The sequence below is a fragment of the Polyergus mexicanus genome, unplaced genomic scaffold (assembly GCF_030449975.1).
Source record: "Polyergus mexicanus isolate NDT 795.1 unplaced genomic scaffold, iyPolMexi1.0 SCAF_6, whole genome shotgun sequence".
NCBI lineage: Eukaryota > Metazoa > Arthropoda > Insecta > Hymenoptera > Formicidae > Polyergus > Polyergus mexicanus.
This window is the reverse complement of record NW_027223326.1, coordinates 11982495-11996209: the sequence shown is the minus strand read 5'-3', so window position 1 is coordinate 11996209 and position 13715 is coordinate 11982495. Positions and strand designations below refer to the sequence as shown.

The 13715-nt window shown below is 32.8% G+C and overlaps 1 protein-coding gene across 9 annotated transcripts in view; it reads left to right on the top strand.

The window, feature by feature from the left end:
• Positions 1-13715, top strand: part of LOC138934353 (pleckstrin homology domain-containing family G member 5) — a 113397-nt gene that overhangs the window by 27684 nt on the left and 71998 nt on the right. For 4 of the 9 annotated variants that reach the window (XM_070297980.1, XM_070297981.1, XM_070297987.1 and 1 more), the window contains one exon: positions 13525-13690. The exons of 1 other annotated variant lie outside the window; for it this stretch is intronic. In XM_070297980.1, the coding sequence (XP_070154081.1) occupies positions 13525-13690 (166 nt within the window). Of the gene's footprint in view, positions 1-7835; positions 7935-13253; positions 13691-13715 lie in introns of those variants that run through there. 4 more of the 9 variants (XM_070297985.1, XM_070297986.1, XM_070297982.1 and 1 more) reach the window with 4 other exon arrangements.

Here is a 13715-nt window from a genome sequence, read left to right as displayed (position 1 = left end):
GTGGAAATATCGGTATTTATTTTAATGATACAGAGTGATATCTCGAGAAAGAGAGAGAGAGAGAGAGAGAGAGAGTTGTAATCTCAATTAAATTTTACGTAAATCAGAATATATCTTAAGTTAAATGGCTATGAAATACAAAGCATAATTGGTAAATTAAATTATATTATTGTAACGCATAGCTTTTTTGTGCAACAGAAGTAAAAGCTTTTTGATTAGTGATCGACTAAATTTCAAATTGCGAAACATAATGTTGGAGAATAAAACATGATATTTTTTCGAGATTTTTGTCATCTCGCAATAATGACAATACCATACATACCGAGCATAAGAATGTTATACCACACTTTGTCTCATCGTCAGATTTTTATTTTCTTTCTCTTTCTTAGATGTGCAGTAAGTTTCTTTTAATAAATTATATACGCACATACTGTATAATAAATTACATACATAAATGTCACATTGCATAAGTTGATCACGTGTTTATGACAGATGTGCGACTGCCATTTTGCGTATGTAATTCTAGATCATCCGGGTTAAAGATCTCGAGAATAAATGACCTTTAAGAAAATCTCGCGATATCGTAACTAATACATTTTCACTTTTGTAGCATATTCATAATCGGATGAAACAAAGTTCAACGATGTTGACAGTGTCTTATTGATTTCGAAATCTTTATCTTGATCCAATAGGTTGCCGCTATTTATGTATTTGACAAATTGTTCAAAACAGTTGATGATATTAATTATTATATTAGTTTGTTACAAAATTTTCTTTCAAGATTCTTATCACATTTCTTTTCCAATCATAGTGATATCTTTTTTTAATAATACCTGATTATTGCTATTACGATAAACAAAATCGATAAACAATAATTGATAAGCGATTGATATAGAATTTGGGAGCGCAAATGTTGTATGTGTGAAAATGCTTTTTATATTATTTTTTAATTCCGAGGGATATTACGAAATTCCATTTAATAATCCGGATGCCAAAATCTTGATCGCGAATAATGGTGACCGGAAGTTCCGTATGCTCTGTCGAACCAAAACTTTACTGGTAGAACCAATTGGCAACGAGGCTACGCGGATAAGGTCACTACCTACGGATGGTCGAAACTCGCCAGAAAGCAAAGTTCGTACCGTAATGATGCTGAAATGACGACCTACTTTGCAAACTCCGGCGGAAATCGCGCAAGTCCCGCTTAAAGCGCGAATATTTTCTAATTTATCTAATTTAAGAACAGATTGTTGTGTATCAATTTTTTCAATTTATTCTCGTGGATTGCTGGAAATAGCAATTTTTAAATAAATATAACTTTCGAATTTAGAATTTTATAATTCCTCCCAAGACTTGAAAAAATTAATGGTGCGCCCAATTTTATACTTTTTCATAAATTATCGTGCAATAGACTTTCTCTGAAGTAAAATTTTATCAGATTTTCTATGTTTCTATCAATTTTTACAATACGTTCAAGTAACAGGAAGTAAATAACATCAGTAAATGTCATCTATACCTATAATATGTTTTGATTGTCTTCGCAAGAATCTTTCATCGTTTATTCCTTCTATTCAGTCTTCTTTGAATCTACGAGGGCGGAAGGAAAACAAGAAAGCGGAACAATAGATGTGGGTTGATTAAGTACCAGATGTCTCATTTCTCATAAAACTACGTATAAAAATTGATAAAGATTTCGAAATGAATTTAATATATGTTAATATAAAAATAGTACAAAATTAAATAATACAACGTATAACTTTATATACAAATTTATTTACTTTACTAAAGGAAATTCGGAACAAATAAGAACCATCACATGGAACAAAGAGCGCAAAATCTTATATTTTGCACTCTTAGTTTCGGACGTTGGCTTTTATTTTTCTAAATTTGCTTGTACCATATATGCAGAGACATTTCTTTTTTCACTTTAATTTATTTTAATAAATATAATGTGACATCTCTCTCAAAAGATCTTAATTTTAATGATACAAAATCATTATTGCAGAAAATCTAAAATTGAATGTTAAACATGGTATAATGGAAATCATAATGTAAAAGTCAAAAAATTGGATACTTCAACGAACTCAATAATGCGAAAAAATGCACATTACTTTTTCAAAGATCATGCTTTAATTTTCGCAGTTTAAAATCGTAGACACGAGATACAATATAATAGAGTACTTTATTTTTAGCTATGATCTCAAAGTCATTCTATAACTCGATTTCGATGAAAATAATTCCGGTGGTCCACGAACTGATTCGCGAGAGCCGGTAACGATGAAAAGAATAAGCGTTTCAATCTCGCGGTTTCATAGATGCACGTGTACATAATTAGGCGTACATATACATGTGCGCACGAATGTTGGCCGATGTGTCATGCCCGCGCCCAGTCGATGTGTCATGCACATGTGTCTCTCTGTTGTGGGTTTAAGGTGGGAATGACCCACCTTTCTCGAAGTCATCTGCCTTATAAGGACCGCGGTTGCATGATGATGCTGGATGCTACATGTACGATATATGCACGGGAGAAAATTCAATTCTGTGTATAGGCTCTCAATAGGACCAAACCTTTTCATCGTGAATTAAAATTAATTAATTTTAAAACTTTTTATAAAGTTTTTTCTATTTTTAATTATTTGTAATGTTTAAGAAACTTGTTTATTCGCTTGCATATTTAATCGCATGATTCAATTGTTTAATATTAGCAAAAGAACGAAAAGAATCGGCGTGTCGTGTGTGATGAGATTCTTGAATGTGAACGCACGGGACATAATTAATGTACTCGACTATATCTAATAGTACGAATGATACTATCGCGTATAATATTAATTGAGTAGGAACGTCCGTATGTCGTTGAAAGTCCATTGAATCGGCAGGCGATCGGTTGCAAAACACATTCGCGTAGAAGGTAATTTATATTGTTATGCTATATATGGTGGGCTGTGTGCTATCGCTTTTACTAACATAAACAAGTGTATTTGTATTTGTTAAGAAAACTACTAGTAAAAATTACGGAGGATTTTTTAAATATATTGTATTTTGCATACATCTCGTAAAAGATCTATTCGTATTTAAAATAAGATGAAACATATTTGGGTTAAAGGTCTCGCAACAAGTGCGTTGCTATAATTCACGCTGTCACTCCTTGCATACCTTAAGAAGATTTCAGTTAAGGATGTCAAGGAAACTATGTATGCCTACTTAGTAAAATCGCTATTACGACTCTCTGCCTGAATTGGCATTACACGCGAATTCAGCATATAATACAATTTCATCTCGTTTAAATGACAAAAGTCTGTCTTAGCAATAAATTTTTTTATGTTATAAATCTTTTTTTCTCGCGTCTTCTTTTCGAACTATAATAAGAAAAATTGTTGAAAATAAAACTGAGAAACTAATTATATTTGATTTGTTAAAGATATGTTTGCGGTTATTTAGTCTAAAATGCAAGAGAAACTCGCGAAACGAAACATATTCGCTTTATGACACGGGATTTAAAAGATCTGTAACAAATATTTATGAATATATAATACATTTCTCTTGAATGGCTTTGTGTTTCGTTAGTTCAAAGATTAGCTGGAGAAGAAAAAAGAAATGCATATTTTGTCTCGTGCTATTAAATATATTCGTAAGGCTAATGCCTCCGGTGGGAGACAAAAAAAAAAAAAAAAAAGGTAGTTGCTTGGCCAGGCTTCGGCAAAACGGGATAACGAAAATCACGTGCTTAATTGACATAGGAGGAATATTTTTCATCTAGAAATCTAGACAATGTCTCAAGACATCCCTGAAACGAACGCTCAACTCTTTCATACTTAATGACCGTCAAAGAGTGAAATCATTTCGTCTTCAAGATTTTGTCACGAATCTTCGGACATTAATTCGTAATTATTAGTCTTTTTTCATCGTTTTTTTTCTCTTGCGAATTGATAATTAGTGATAAATAAGACGTTAAACGAAAGTGGAGAGAGAAGCGTATACAATATATTCCAAGATAAAAATTTAAAAAAAATTTTTTGAAACAATTCCCGATAATAGCTTAATGTGTATTCTGGCGACAAAAAGATTAATTTTCCTCATCCTACCTCTATTAAGTAAGACGAAAGAACGTATTTAGTAATTTGTAATAATTAACATAAAATGAGAGCTTAGAATGACATTCGGCGCATTTTATCGAGAAGATTTTGTTTATTCTCGACATGGCGTTTGATCGACGAGCATTCTTGAGCTCTGAAACCGCGACGTTCGTGGGAACCTGCAATGGCTCATTACGCCATTTATTATGCGAATTACGAATGTGGGAACGCGACGCGTGCGTTTCTCATGCAATTGCATCGCGAAACAGCACATGGAAAGGACATTTTGCCAACTTCCTTTTTGCGCGACGGGCACGCGCGCGTTTCGTCCGGCGCGGGTGTAATCCGCTTAGATCGTACCGTCTCGTACCTGTTCTCCATCGTTTATCTTACGCGGCTTCACCGGAAAAAAAGAGCGCCGGTAGCTCTCAACTTTCTTACGATACGAAAGCCTCGTAGACGCGGTTCGGTTACGAGATACGAATATAATCTTTCCTTCCTTGTGTCGGATGTAGCTAGCACGCAGAAGGATAAAAATTGTTTTTATACGAAGGGACTCGTGCGGATACAGAGTTTCTGTTATTGAACATAAAAGTAATGATATGAAATATGCAGCTCTTTTATATAAAATATCTTTCAAGTTTAATTCAAATGTAGGGAATATTTTGTGTATAAATACTTTTTATTAATTCGTCGTGTATTTTTTATAAGAAAAACTTTTAATAACACAATTTTTCAATTTTTGTTAATTTTTTTTAACTCTTCTCTCTCTCTCTCTCTCTCTCTCTCTCTTTCTCTTCTATGTATTGATTGAAATTTATGTTATGCTAAATTGCAAATTATTTTAATCCAACAAGATACCATTACATCCCTTTCTTTTCAACATAATATTTTTCACAAAAGCATTTTTTCAGTTTTGACATAGCGCATGAAAGTCATTCGAATGGCTCTCTTTTTCATTAGTTTGTAATGAAAAATAATAATCAATCTTAATAATAGTGTTACGATTACAAATAGGTTAATACAATGCGCGCGAAGAAATGATCTTGCATAATGGATGCGGTCTTTTTTCGACCGAGTTACAAGTTAATAATAGAAATCAAAGAAATGCAAAGAAATCTCTAGAGAAATGTAAAACTCCTCTATATATAGAGGCCGCAAGGCATATAAGATAATTAAAGATCCCTCCGTAAAAGTCGAGCGCGCGTACGCCACAATTTTACAATTCCTTTATGCACTTAATTGCCGTTCTAATGGCGAGGGCATAGTACAAATTACCAGAAATCTCGCTCGCGATAGCGATCACCTGTCTCAGAGCACCATGGAAGCCGAGTTAACGAAGCGTGAACGAGTAATTTATTTTCACGGGAGGGATTTGCTACTCTAATTGCGAGCGAAAAATCGAAGATCCCTCGCTGTTGGCAATAAATCGTTAAAGCATCATCAGCGTCTGCCTACCGAGGAGGCATCACTCGTAAGATTCAACGACACCCATATTGTGTCGTAGGATATATGGCCGAACTTATAGCAGCGATAACCCACATTCGCTATTTATTGCATTTTAACGCGAGTGATTAAATTGCAGACAAAGTCATCAAGAGCCATACATCGTTTCTTGAGGACAGTTCAAAATTAAATGGAAAAATGAAATAACTGTTTAGTTACAAATTATAATTCACGTAAGCTACTGTTATTTATTTAATTTCATACGATCGAAAACATTTGATTAGTGTTTACGAAATTTAGGAAGAAAGTGATTTAATATAAAAATTAATTTAAAAATTATGCTATATATCCGAGAAATTGTGTATAAAAAGCGAACGTTTAAAATCTAAAATGTGTATTTATAGGAGAGTGTTTATAGATAAAAATCAAATTTACTACTTTTGAAATGATAAAGAATCTTTTTCTAATATATAGTCAGACATTTTTTTTTTTTTCCAATTTATGTAACATTTGAAGAAAATTTAATTCGTTAAATCGCAGTAGATATTCGAAGGCGAGATAATAATATTGTATATAATGAATATAATTATCTGTAATATTTTTTCTCAAAACTTTGTCACTTTCAAGAATATTCGCAACGGTTTCAATAATTTTTCCTTGGCATGTCATTCTAAACCGCGACACCTGTGCTATCGCTGGGACTCAACGTCGCGCTAGCAAATTTATTTCTGCTCCTCATTGTCAATTCTCCTTTAGCTGAATTATGCATATATAATTCAAAGTATTCGAATGTATTTGTGTACACACTCACATACTTAGGAGAATTATGTGGTACATATTGTCATTTATCGATTAATTTTTTATCTTAATTTATATCTAACTCAAAATTATATTTGACTATATAGATTCCCCAATATTCTTTTTAAATATTAATTTAACATATGGTTGTTTTTGTTATGATAAAAACCGTATAATATTGATGCGGAAGAATTTTTTCTTTTAAATTAAATATCCCATTTTATTAATTTAAGTGCGTTATTTTACATGCGTTAATCATTCGATGAAGACGCTCTTCGAGAAAACATTTTATTGATTTTATTGATATCACAAATGAGAACGATAAACTTCATTGAGATTTAACGTGACAAAGTGCTTTTATACGAAAAACTTTGAGCGAGAGTCCTTTGAAAAGTCGCGAGAAAGACGACGAAAAAGTTTTTCACGAATTTTTACTTTACCGAGAGATGCAGTGGGTTTACAAGTAGACTTTACAAGCGTTTGGAAAATTTATGGTTTCCGTGGGTTTTGAGCTTCGCCCCTATTTGCCCTTCCCCCCCCCCTCCCCCTCCCTCCGATTCTCATAAAATCAAATACTTTTAATTGAATGCAAAATTCGTACTTTCGTTAACTTAACAAAAATCAAGAAACGCAACGCATATGTAAATATAAATGCAATTTACAATACACTTTGATCGCGTTAGTCGTAAGTTAACGTAAATTGGGTTTCAATTTGGACTGTATATAAGGATAAGGATCTTGATATCTCACAACACAAACATGACTGTTTTCCGAGCAATTAACATAGCCGGATCAACAGTTGGCGTAAAATCACAAATTATAGCTGGGAGTTTAACTTTGGAGTTTAACTCGGTGTTACAATCTGATTTTATGAAGTTACATATATATTTTGTGTTTTATAGAAAATATAAATTAAACACACGAGTGGTCAATGTAATTGCGAAAAAATATTAGTACTGCGTTTGATACTCCTAAAGTCACATGAGCTTTGTATGATATATTTTAATATGATTAATATTTTTTTATTCGCGTATAGAGAAAGATTATATATATAATATGTTATATATATATGAAAGATTATATATATATATATATAATATATATAATATGTTTTGATGTGTTTTAATGTTATAATGTGTTTTTTTCAATATTATATATATATATATATATATTTTTATAAATTTTTTGCATCTCTTTCTTATTTCTGAAAAATATTTCTGTAGAGTTCAGTCGGTCGATATTTGCGTTGCCGATATGCCGACTCAGATAATACTGAGTCAAGTCGTAATCATTTGGCCAATTCCATGTAACCATATTGCGGCTATAATTGAGCACCACTGCGGGTATCCCCTTCTCTATGTACAAATGTATCTCTCCTTGTCGGTGACTCGCATTCGCGTTTTTCTCTCCCACGTGTATTTTTCTTCCTTCTCTCTCTCTCCCCCCGCAGCCAGCAAACTGCTTATCGAACCTCGCCTCACCTGTCTCCTTAATTTCTTGCTTAGTCCGTTGCCGCAATTTTTGCGCTCACACGGCGAACCGATCGCTCGCGCGCGACCGGAAGTGCAAGTAAAAGATATGATCGAAGAAAAATCTGCTGCCGTGTATAACGACAAAGTGTGTAATCGCAAAGGCTAGCTGATAAATCTGCGAGATGCGATCTGTTCGCGCGTTTATTTTCACGCGCGATTAGCAAGCGAGAATTTCGACTGTCATGAAAAGTCTAACTTGGATTCGGGAAAATCAGACGAATCCATGCGGAAAATTGAAATAACGCGGAAAAGAATAAGAAATAAGTGAAGTTAGCGCAGAAGTGAAATCCAGTGGTCTAATCGAGCCTCGCGAAACTGATATTAAAGTTTCGATTTCTTTGATTTAATTAATTTTAATATATTGTTATTTAAGTAAAGAATTTATATTCGATTAATCTATCTTGGAAGTAGTAAAAAGATAATAGATCGAAATGCTCTGATTAGATCGGAATCGGCGGAAAGTGAGATAATATCGATAAGCGTGAAAGAAATAAGTGAAGTACGATTCAGGGGGGGGGGGGGAATGGAAAGAGCATTCCATTTCATTTAATTTATTTTTGTGATGATCGCGTAAAAACGATTTTTTTATCGTGCATTTTTGCGACCAGATCTTATCTGAATAGATTAAAAATATGATATTAGCTTCACATGCATCAAACTCATACAAAAAAATTTTATTACACATTGATACTATAATTTTTATCGTATTTCATCCGTCTCGTAATTAATATAGGACGAGTATATTATATAAAATGTATGAAAAATTTCCCGTGCATTTCTTTACACTCAGATTTTCCGAGATATTGAAACTAATTTCTCCTTAAATATTGCAATTGAAAAATGAATGAAATAATGAAAGTAATATGCATATATGGTATATAAAATCCGCGGCAGATCTTCGCGGAATTCTTTTATCTTTTGAAAAATTTTATCTTAAATATCATGTTTGACTAGCTTCTTTTCTGTTTCTTCGGATCGTCTCGTTTATCAGCTACGTGGCTTATTATCAACCATAGTAATGCCGAGCTAATAATGAAGCAGCACCTTCGTCAGTCGCCAAAGCGCGGTTTTATCGTCGCGTGTCGCATTTATTCTGCTCCACTGGTTATCCGAGAAAAATAAAGTCAAGAAGAAAACACCGATAAGAAAAGAGAAAATTGAAGACTGACTGTCGCGAATGACTCTTTTTCGTTATCGAGCGTAATATGCACATAACGTAAACTGAATTAGTGTCAGTGGAATATTTCGGTGCAATTATACGTGTGCCCTGATATACAAAATATACAAAATGATATGTATTATAAAGCGATTAAAATCGATGGGAATTCTACGATCCGGAAAGGATCGAAATCAGTGAAAACTCAAACAACGTAACGAAATATCGCGTAATCGTGTAAATTTAAAATATTTTAAACGTTTGAGCGAGTTGCATGACGAGGTAAAAGTAGCATTCGAATTAATTTTCACTTACATTTCCAGTAGTTTACCGATAATGCAAACGATTAACGCGATAAAAGGGAAACTTTTGCGAGTTTGCGCCGTTTCCTTTGACACGAATTTCTCTCCTAAAGGTTCTCCGGTATTTCATTTCGCGACAAAAGTATGAAATCGCGTGATATTTATACTTTTTCTATTTCTGCGGAAGCAAATACTGTCGGCTGAATTAATGTACGTTCGATGCAACGAGAGAAAAAAAGACTCGCATCACTATTATGAATCAATTGACCGATCGAAATTTCTTCCTGTGTGGGTGTCGTACGACTCTGTACGTTATTAGCGCGATGAAAAAGAAACTTAATTTAACGGAATTATACAGAGTGTGAAATCAAACCTGCTGTGACTATTTGTATAAAACGTTCTGTTGTACACAGCTAATGTCGGTAATTAACGATTGATCAAGCAGAGAGTTTAATAAAATGGAAAATCGCATAAATTAAAAATGTGATTATTTAATTTAAAAAATTATATTAAGACAATTTTCTTTTTTTTTCTTTCTTTTTTTTTATGATTTTAGTTTTCCTCCAGAGATTGCATTTTTTCCATGACTGATAGATTTAATTCTCTAGATAATAATCTGCGTATATCGCAGTAAAGTATTTTCTATCTCAAGCCATTTATATATGAATGGTGTATGTGACGGGTATAAATAAATTTATTTCAAAAGATTTTAATACAAAATAAAATTCATAATCTAGATAAAATGTAATGTGTATAATAAGGGACGAAATACATTGCACATTACGTTCGCGAAATGATTTTTTGGAAGTAACGAATTTTGTAAATTGAATCTTTTTATCACATATTATAACTCGCGTTGATTCACAGATAACTATTGAATTAGTAAATTCGATCTTATATTATTTTTTACGTCGGTAAATGTATGAAATTGCATCCGTTACAACGACTCATCTCTAATTCATTTCTCGGAATAATACTCGGCAAATTTTTGGTTACGTTTGCATTTTAAAATCTTTTAAGATTTCTTTTTTTATCCACAAAAAAAAAAGATCGAACTACATTTGATTTTTCTATCGATTAAAATCACATTTTTCACATTTCTTTTAACTCGCGAGTCAAGCTGCCCGTAATACTCATTATTCAATATCGAAATGGCGTTTTAATTATTTCGCCGTATCCTTCAATTTCATAGATTTGATGCATAGCACGACAAATCATTATGTAACGCGTAACATGTAATTTCTCTATACATGCTACAATCGCATGATAACGCATTATCTTCTTCACTTCTTGGAAAATGTACATTCCTACGATTATCTTTTCTTAAAATACAGTTTGTAAGTGTGTAAACAAACACGCGCAACGCGCCGAATGAAAATATTTTTAATTATTTTATATTATCTATTTTATTATTTATCAATTTATATATTTAATTATTAACGAGGAATTTTAATTAGAATAGCTAATCTTTTTTAACTTTTTAATCCGAAGATAAAAGATAAGAGAGAGTCATATGTTTAACAAAAATTATTAAAAAAAAAAATATATATATATATAACACATGAAACAATATTTATCTTTGATGCTTAATATTAAATTAAATGTACGTAGTGAATTATCCTAAAAATCCGTGTTTTGCCCGCGGGCGAATGTCGAGTCGTGAATTTTGAGGAAACTTAATATATCGATTGCGCGAAATTTATTCCGGTAAACCGCCGTTGCGACTGATGATCGCGATTAAGCGCGAGGCAATGTCGGTAAATATTTGTCGAAGACATGGTTGGCTGATTCTCGAATGCATTAAACAGTGACGTCTGAGAACGCACTTTATTCCGGCGACAATAATTTGCCGTTACGTCGTCACGTTATTATCGCGTACAACCCGTGAACTCGCCGTGCGCGACCGCCTGATAACAAAACGCAGTCCGTTGCGAGCTTATCGTGGCCAGGATTAACCAGACTTATAATCCGTATTCTCGCCGATAATTTTGCGATATTGTGTATTGCGGGCTCGCAAGCCGCGCAAATTACGCGCTCCAGATATGGGATTCGACTGAGCAATTTTCCCGTATAATCATGCTAATTCTGTTAGACTCGACGCTATTATTTTTGCAGAGTCGGAAGGAACGTAAAGATACAGTGTGTGATATAATAATTCAGCGCTCGATAACCAAGATAGATTAACAGTCTTATTCGTAATCATTGTAAACAGGGAGTCTAAAGCGAACTAAAGTGTATGAAAAGAAAATTGACAAGAATTTATTAACGTCAAACTCTAAAAAAAGATAAGCACGAAATCGAAAGTAACAAATGCCTTGCGAAATGTATCATTAAAATGTGGCTGTAAAATGTAGCAAACAAGTAAACATAACTTTTAAAATTATTTCTATTATTTTCAAAAATATCGCTAAAGTAAATTTTGTTTGATTGACTGTACGAGAAAATAAACGATATATTGGATGACCTATGCAATATATTGAAATGGTTTATATAATTTCATTCGCGGAAACGCATTCTAATGTTCGAGGCAACAAAACGAATGATAAGAATTATAACGAACAGTGCGTTAATTTCACGAGGCATAGTTGAGTACATATTTTTATCATAATTCTTGTTATAGAGAATTCTGCGCAAAAGATTCGCGATTTATTGCGACTCATTCGACGAGACCGATTATTAACAAAATCATATTTTAGTCAGTTTGGCCGATAAAGAGAAGATTAAAAAAAAAATAGATTTAAAAAAATATTTTATTTACTATTTTAAAGATCCATTGTTATAAATAATTTGTTCTATTTATTCATTTTAAATAATTTTGCGAGGGAAAATAGTAATGCGTCCGTGTATTCTCACAACGCTAACGTATATATTCGACTTTGGAGAATATAAAGCATATACAATAATTTATAATTACGGAACGTGTGGATTGTTTCAAACAACTTCTCTAATGCGATGGAACGAAACGATGTTATTTTGCATAATTTCCGAGCCAGGAATATTCCATTAATAAGCTAGCAGATAAGAGGCGCATAAAAAATGTAATAGTACATCAATCAAAATGTAATGCAATCAAAATTCAAACTTTGCACCATACTCTATCTTCGATGCAATTGATTGCATGATTAATGAAATAGAAGATATGTGCGAATCATTCTTGAGTAAAAAGTTATGTAGATAATTATATCACTTCTTAAAACAAATAAATGTCAATTGCTTTGATAATTAGAATATGATGTAAATTTTGAATTTTAATATTTTTGATAAATATTTTTTTATATTACAATTAATTGGATATTTCTTTCTACATTATTTTCTGATAAATATAAGTATTATAAGGGAATTAAAATTAACTTAATTTTTCTTTATGTAAGAATTGCGCGTTCAACATTCTTGACAATGTTTCGAATTGTTTTCGATTTGATAATGGAACAGACGTTAATTTTTCTTCAGTATGATAAGTAACGTCTTTTATTTGAGTAGTAAGTCTTGTTTCGGTAATTGATCGTTCGATTGGAAACAAGAGATAAATTATGAACATAATGATGAGATAACATGGGCAACATAATAAAAGACACGTTCTTCTCTTGGTAAATTTCTCTTGGAAAATATTCTGGCTTCATTTCTATATATAATAATTGTAATTTTTACATAATTTTTTTACGCAATGTTAAGACATTTAGAACATTTTTGAAAGATAAACATTGAGAGATTTCGAAAAGCTTTCGCAAAATTTCGATGCTCCGAATGGAAGAACTTTCCACTTCTTTAAAAAAAAAAACGCGCGTTCCGTAATGTCTCTCGATTCGTATCGGCTAAAAATACGATAGGAAAATATTTTAAAAAAACAGTGGCAGATACGAGGTTGTAAATCGGATCAACAGGCTTAAAAGCGGTTAAGAAAGTTTTTAACTTCTGATGGCGCGATCGATTTTATCTCAACTTCCAGGCTTCGTTAAATACACGGAGAGCAAAAAGGCACGAGTGCACGCGATATTACCGATATAGTTGATATACGTTGCAACGATAACGCGTCGTTATCGAAGCGATACCATTTATGACAGAATTTACTCGGTGTGCGTAAATTGCGGCTAAAGATGTACTGTACACGATTGTGAAAAACGGAATGGAAAGTCGATGCGATTCGATCATTGATTAAAATTAAACGTGCCATAATTCGCGTTGTTCGAATGTGATTATTTAAGTGCAATTGATTGTAGTGCGAGATACGTTCGAAGAAAATGACGTTGAAGAAGGAAACGAAGAGATCCTCGAAAAAAGTGGCTAAATTGAACCACAAAGCGACGAATTGCATTGACGAGAGTGCAAATGTGCTGCAGCAGGAAAATCTCGCGAAGGAATGCAAACAGGAAGCAGGTGCGCAGGGTACTAAATTATTAATCGCTCTTTG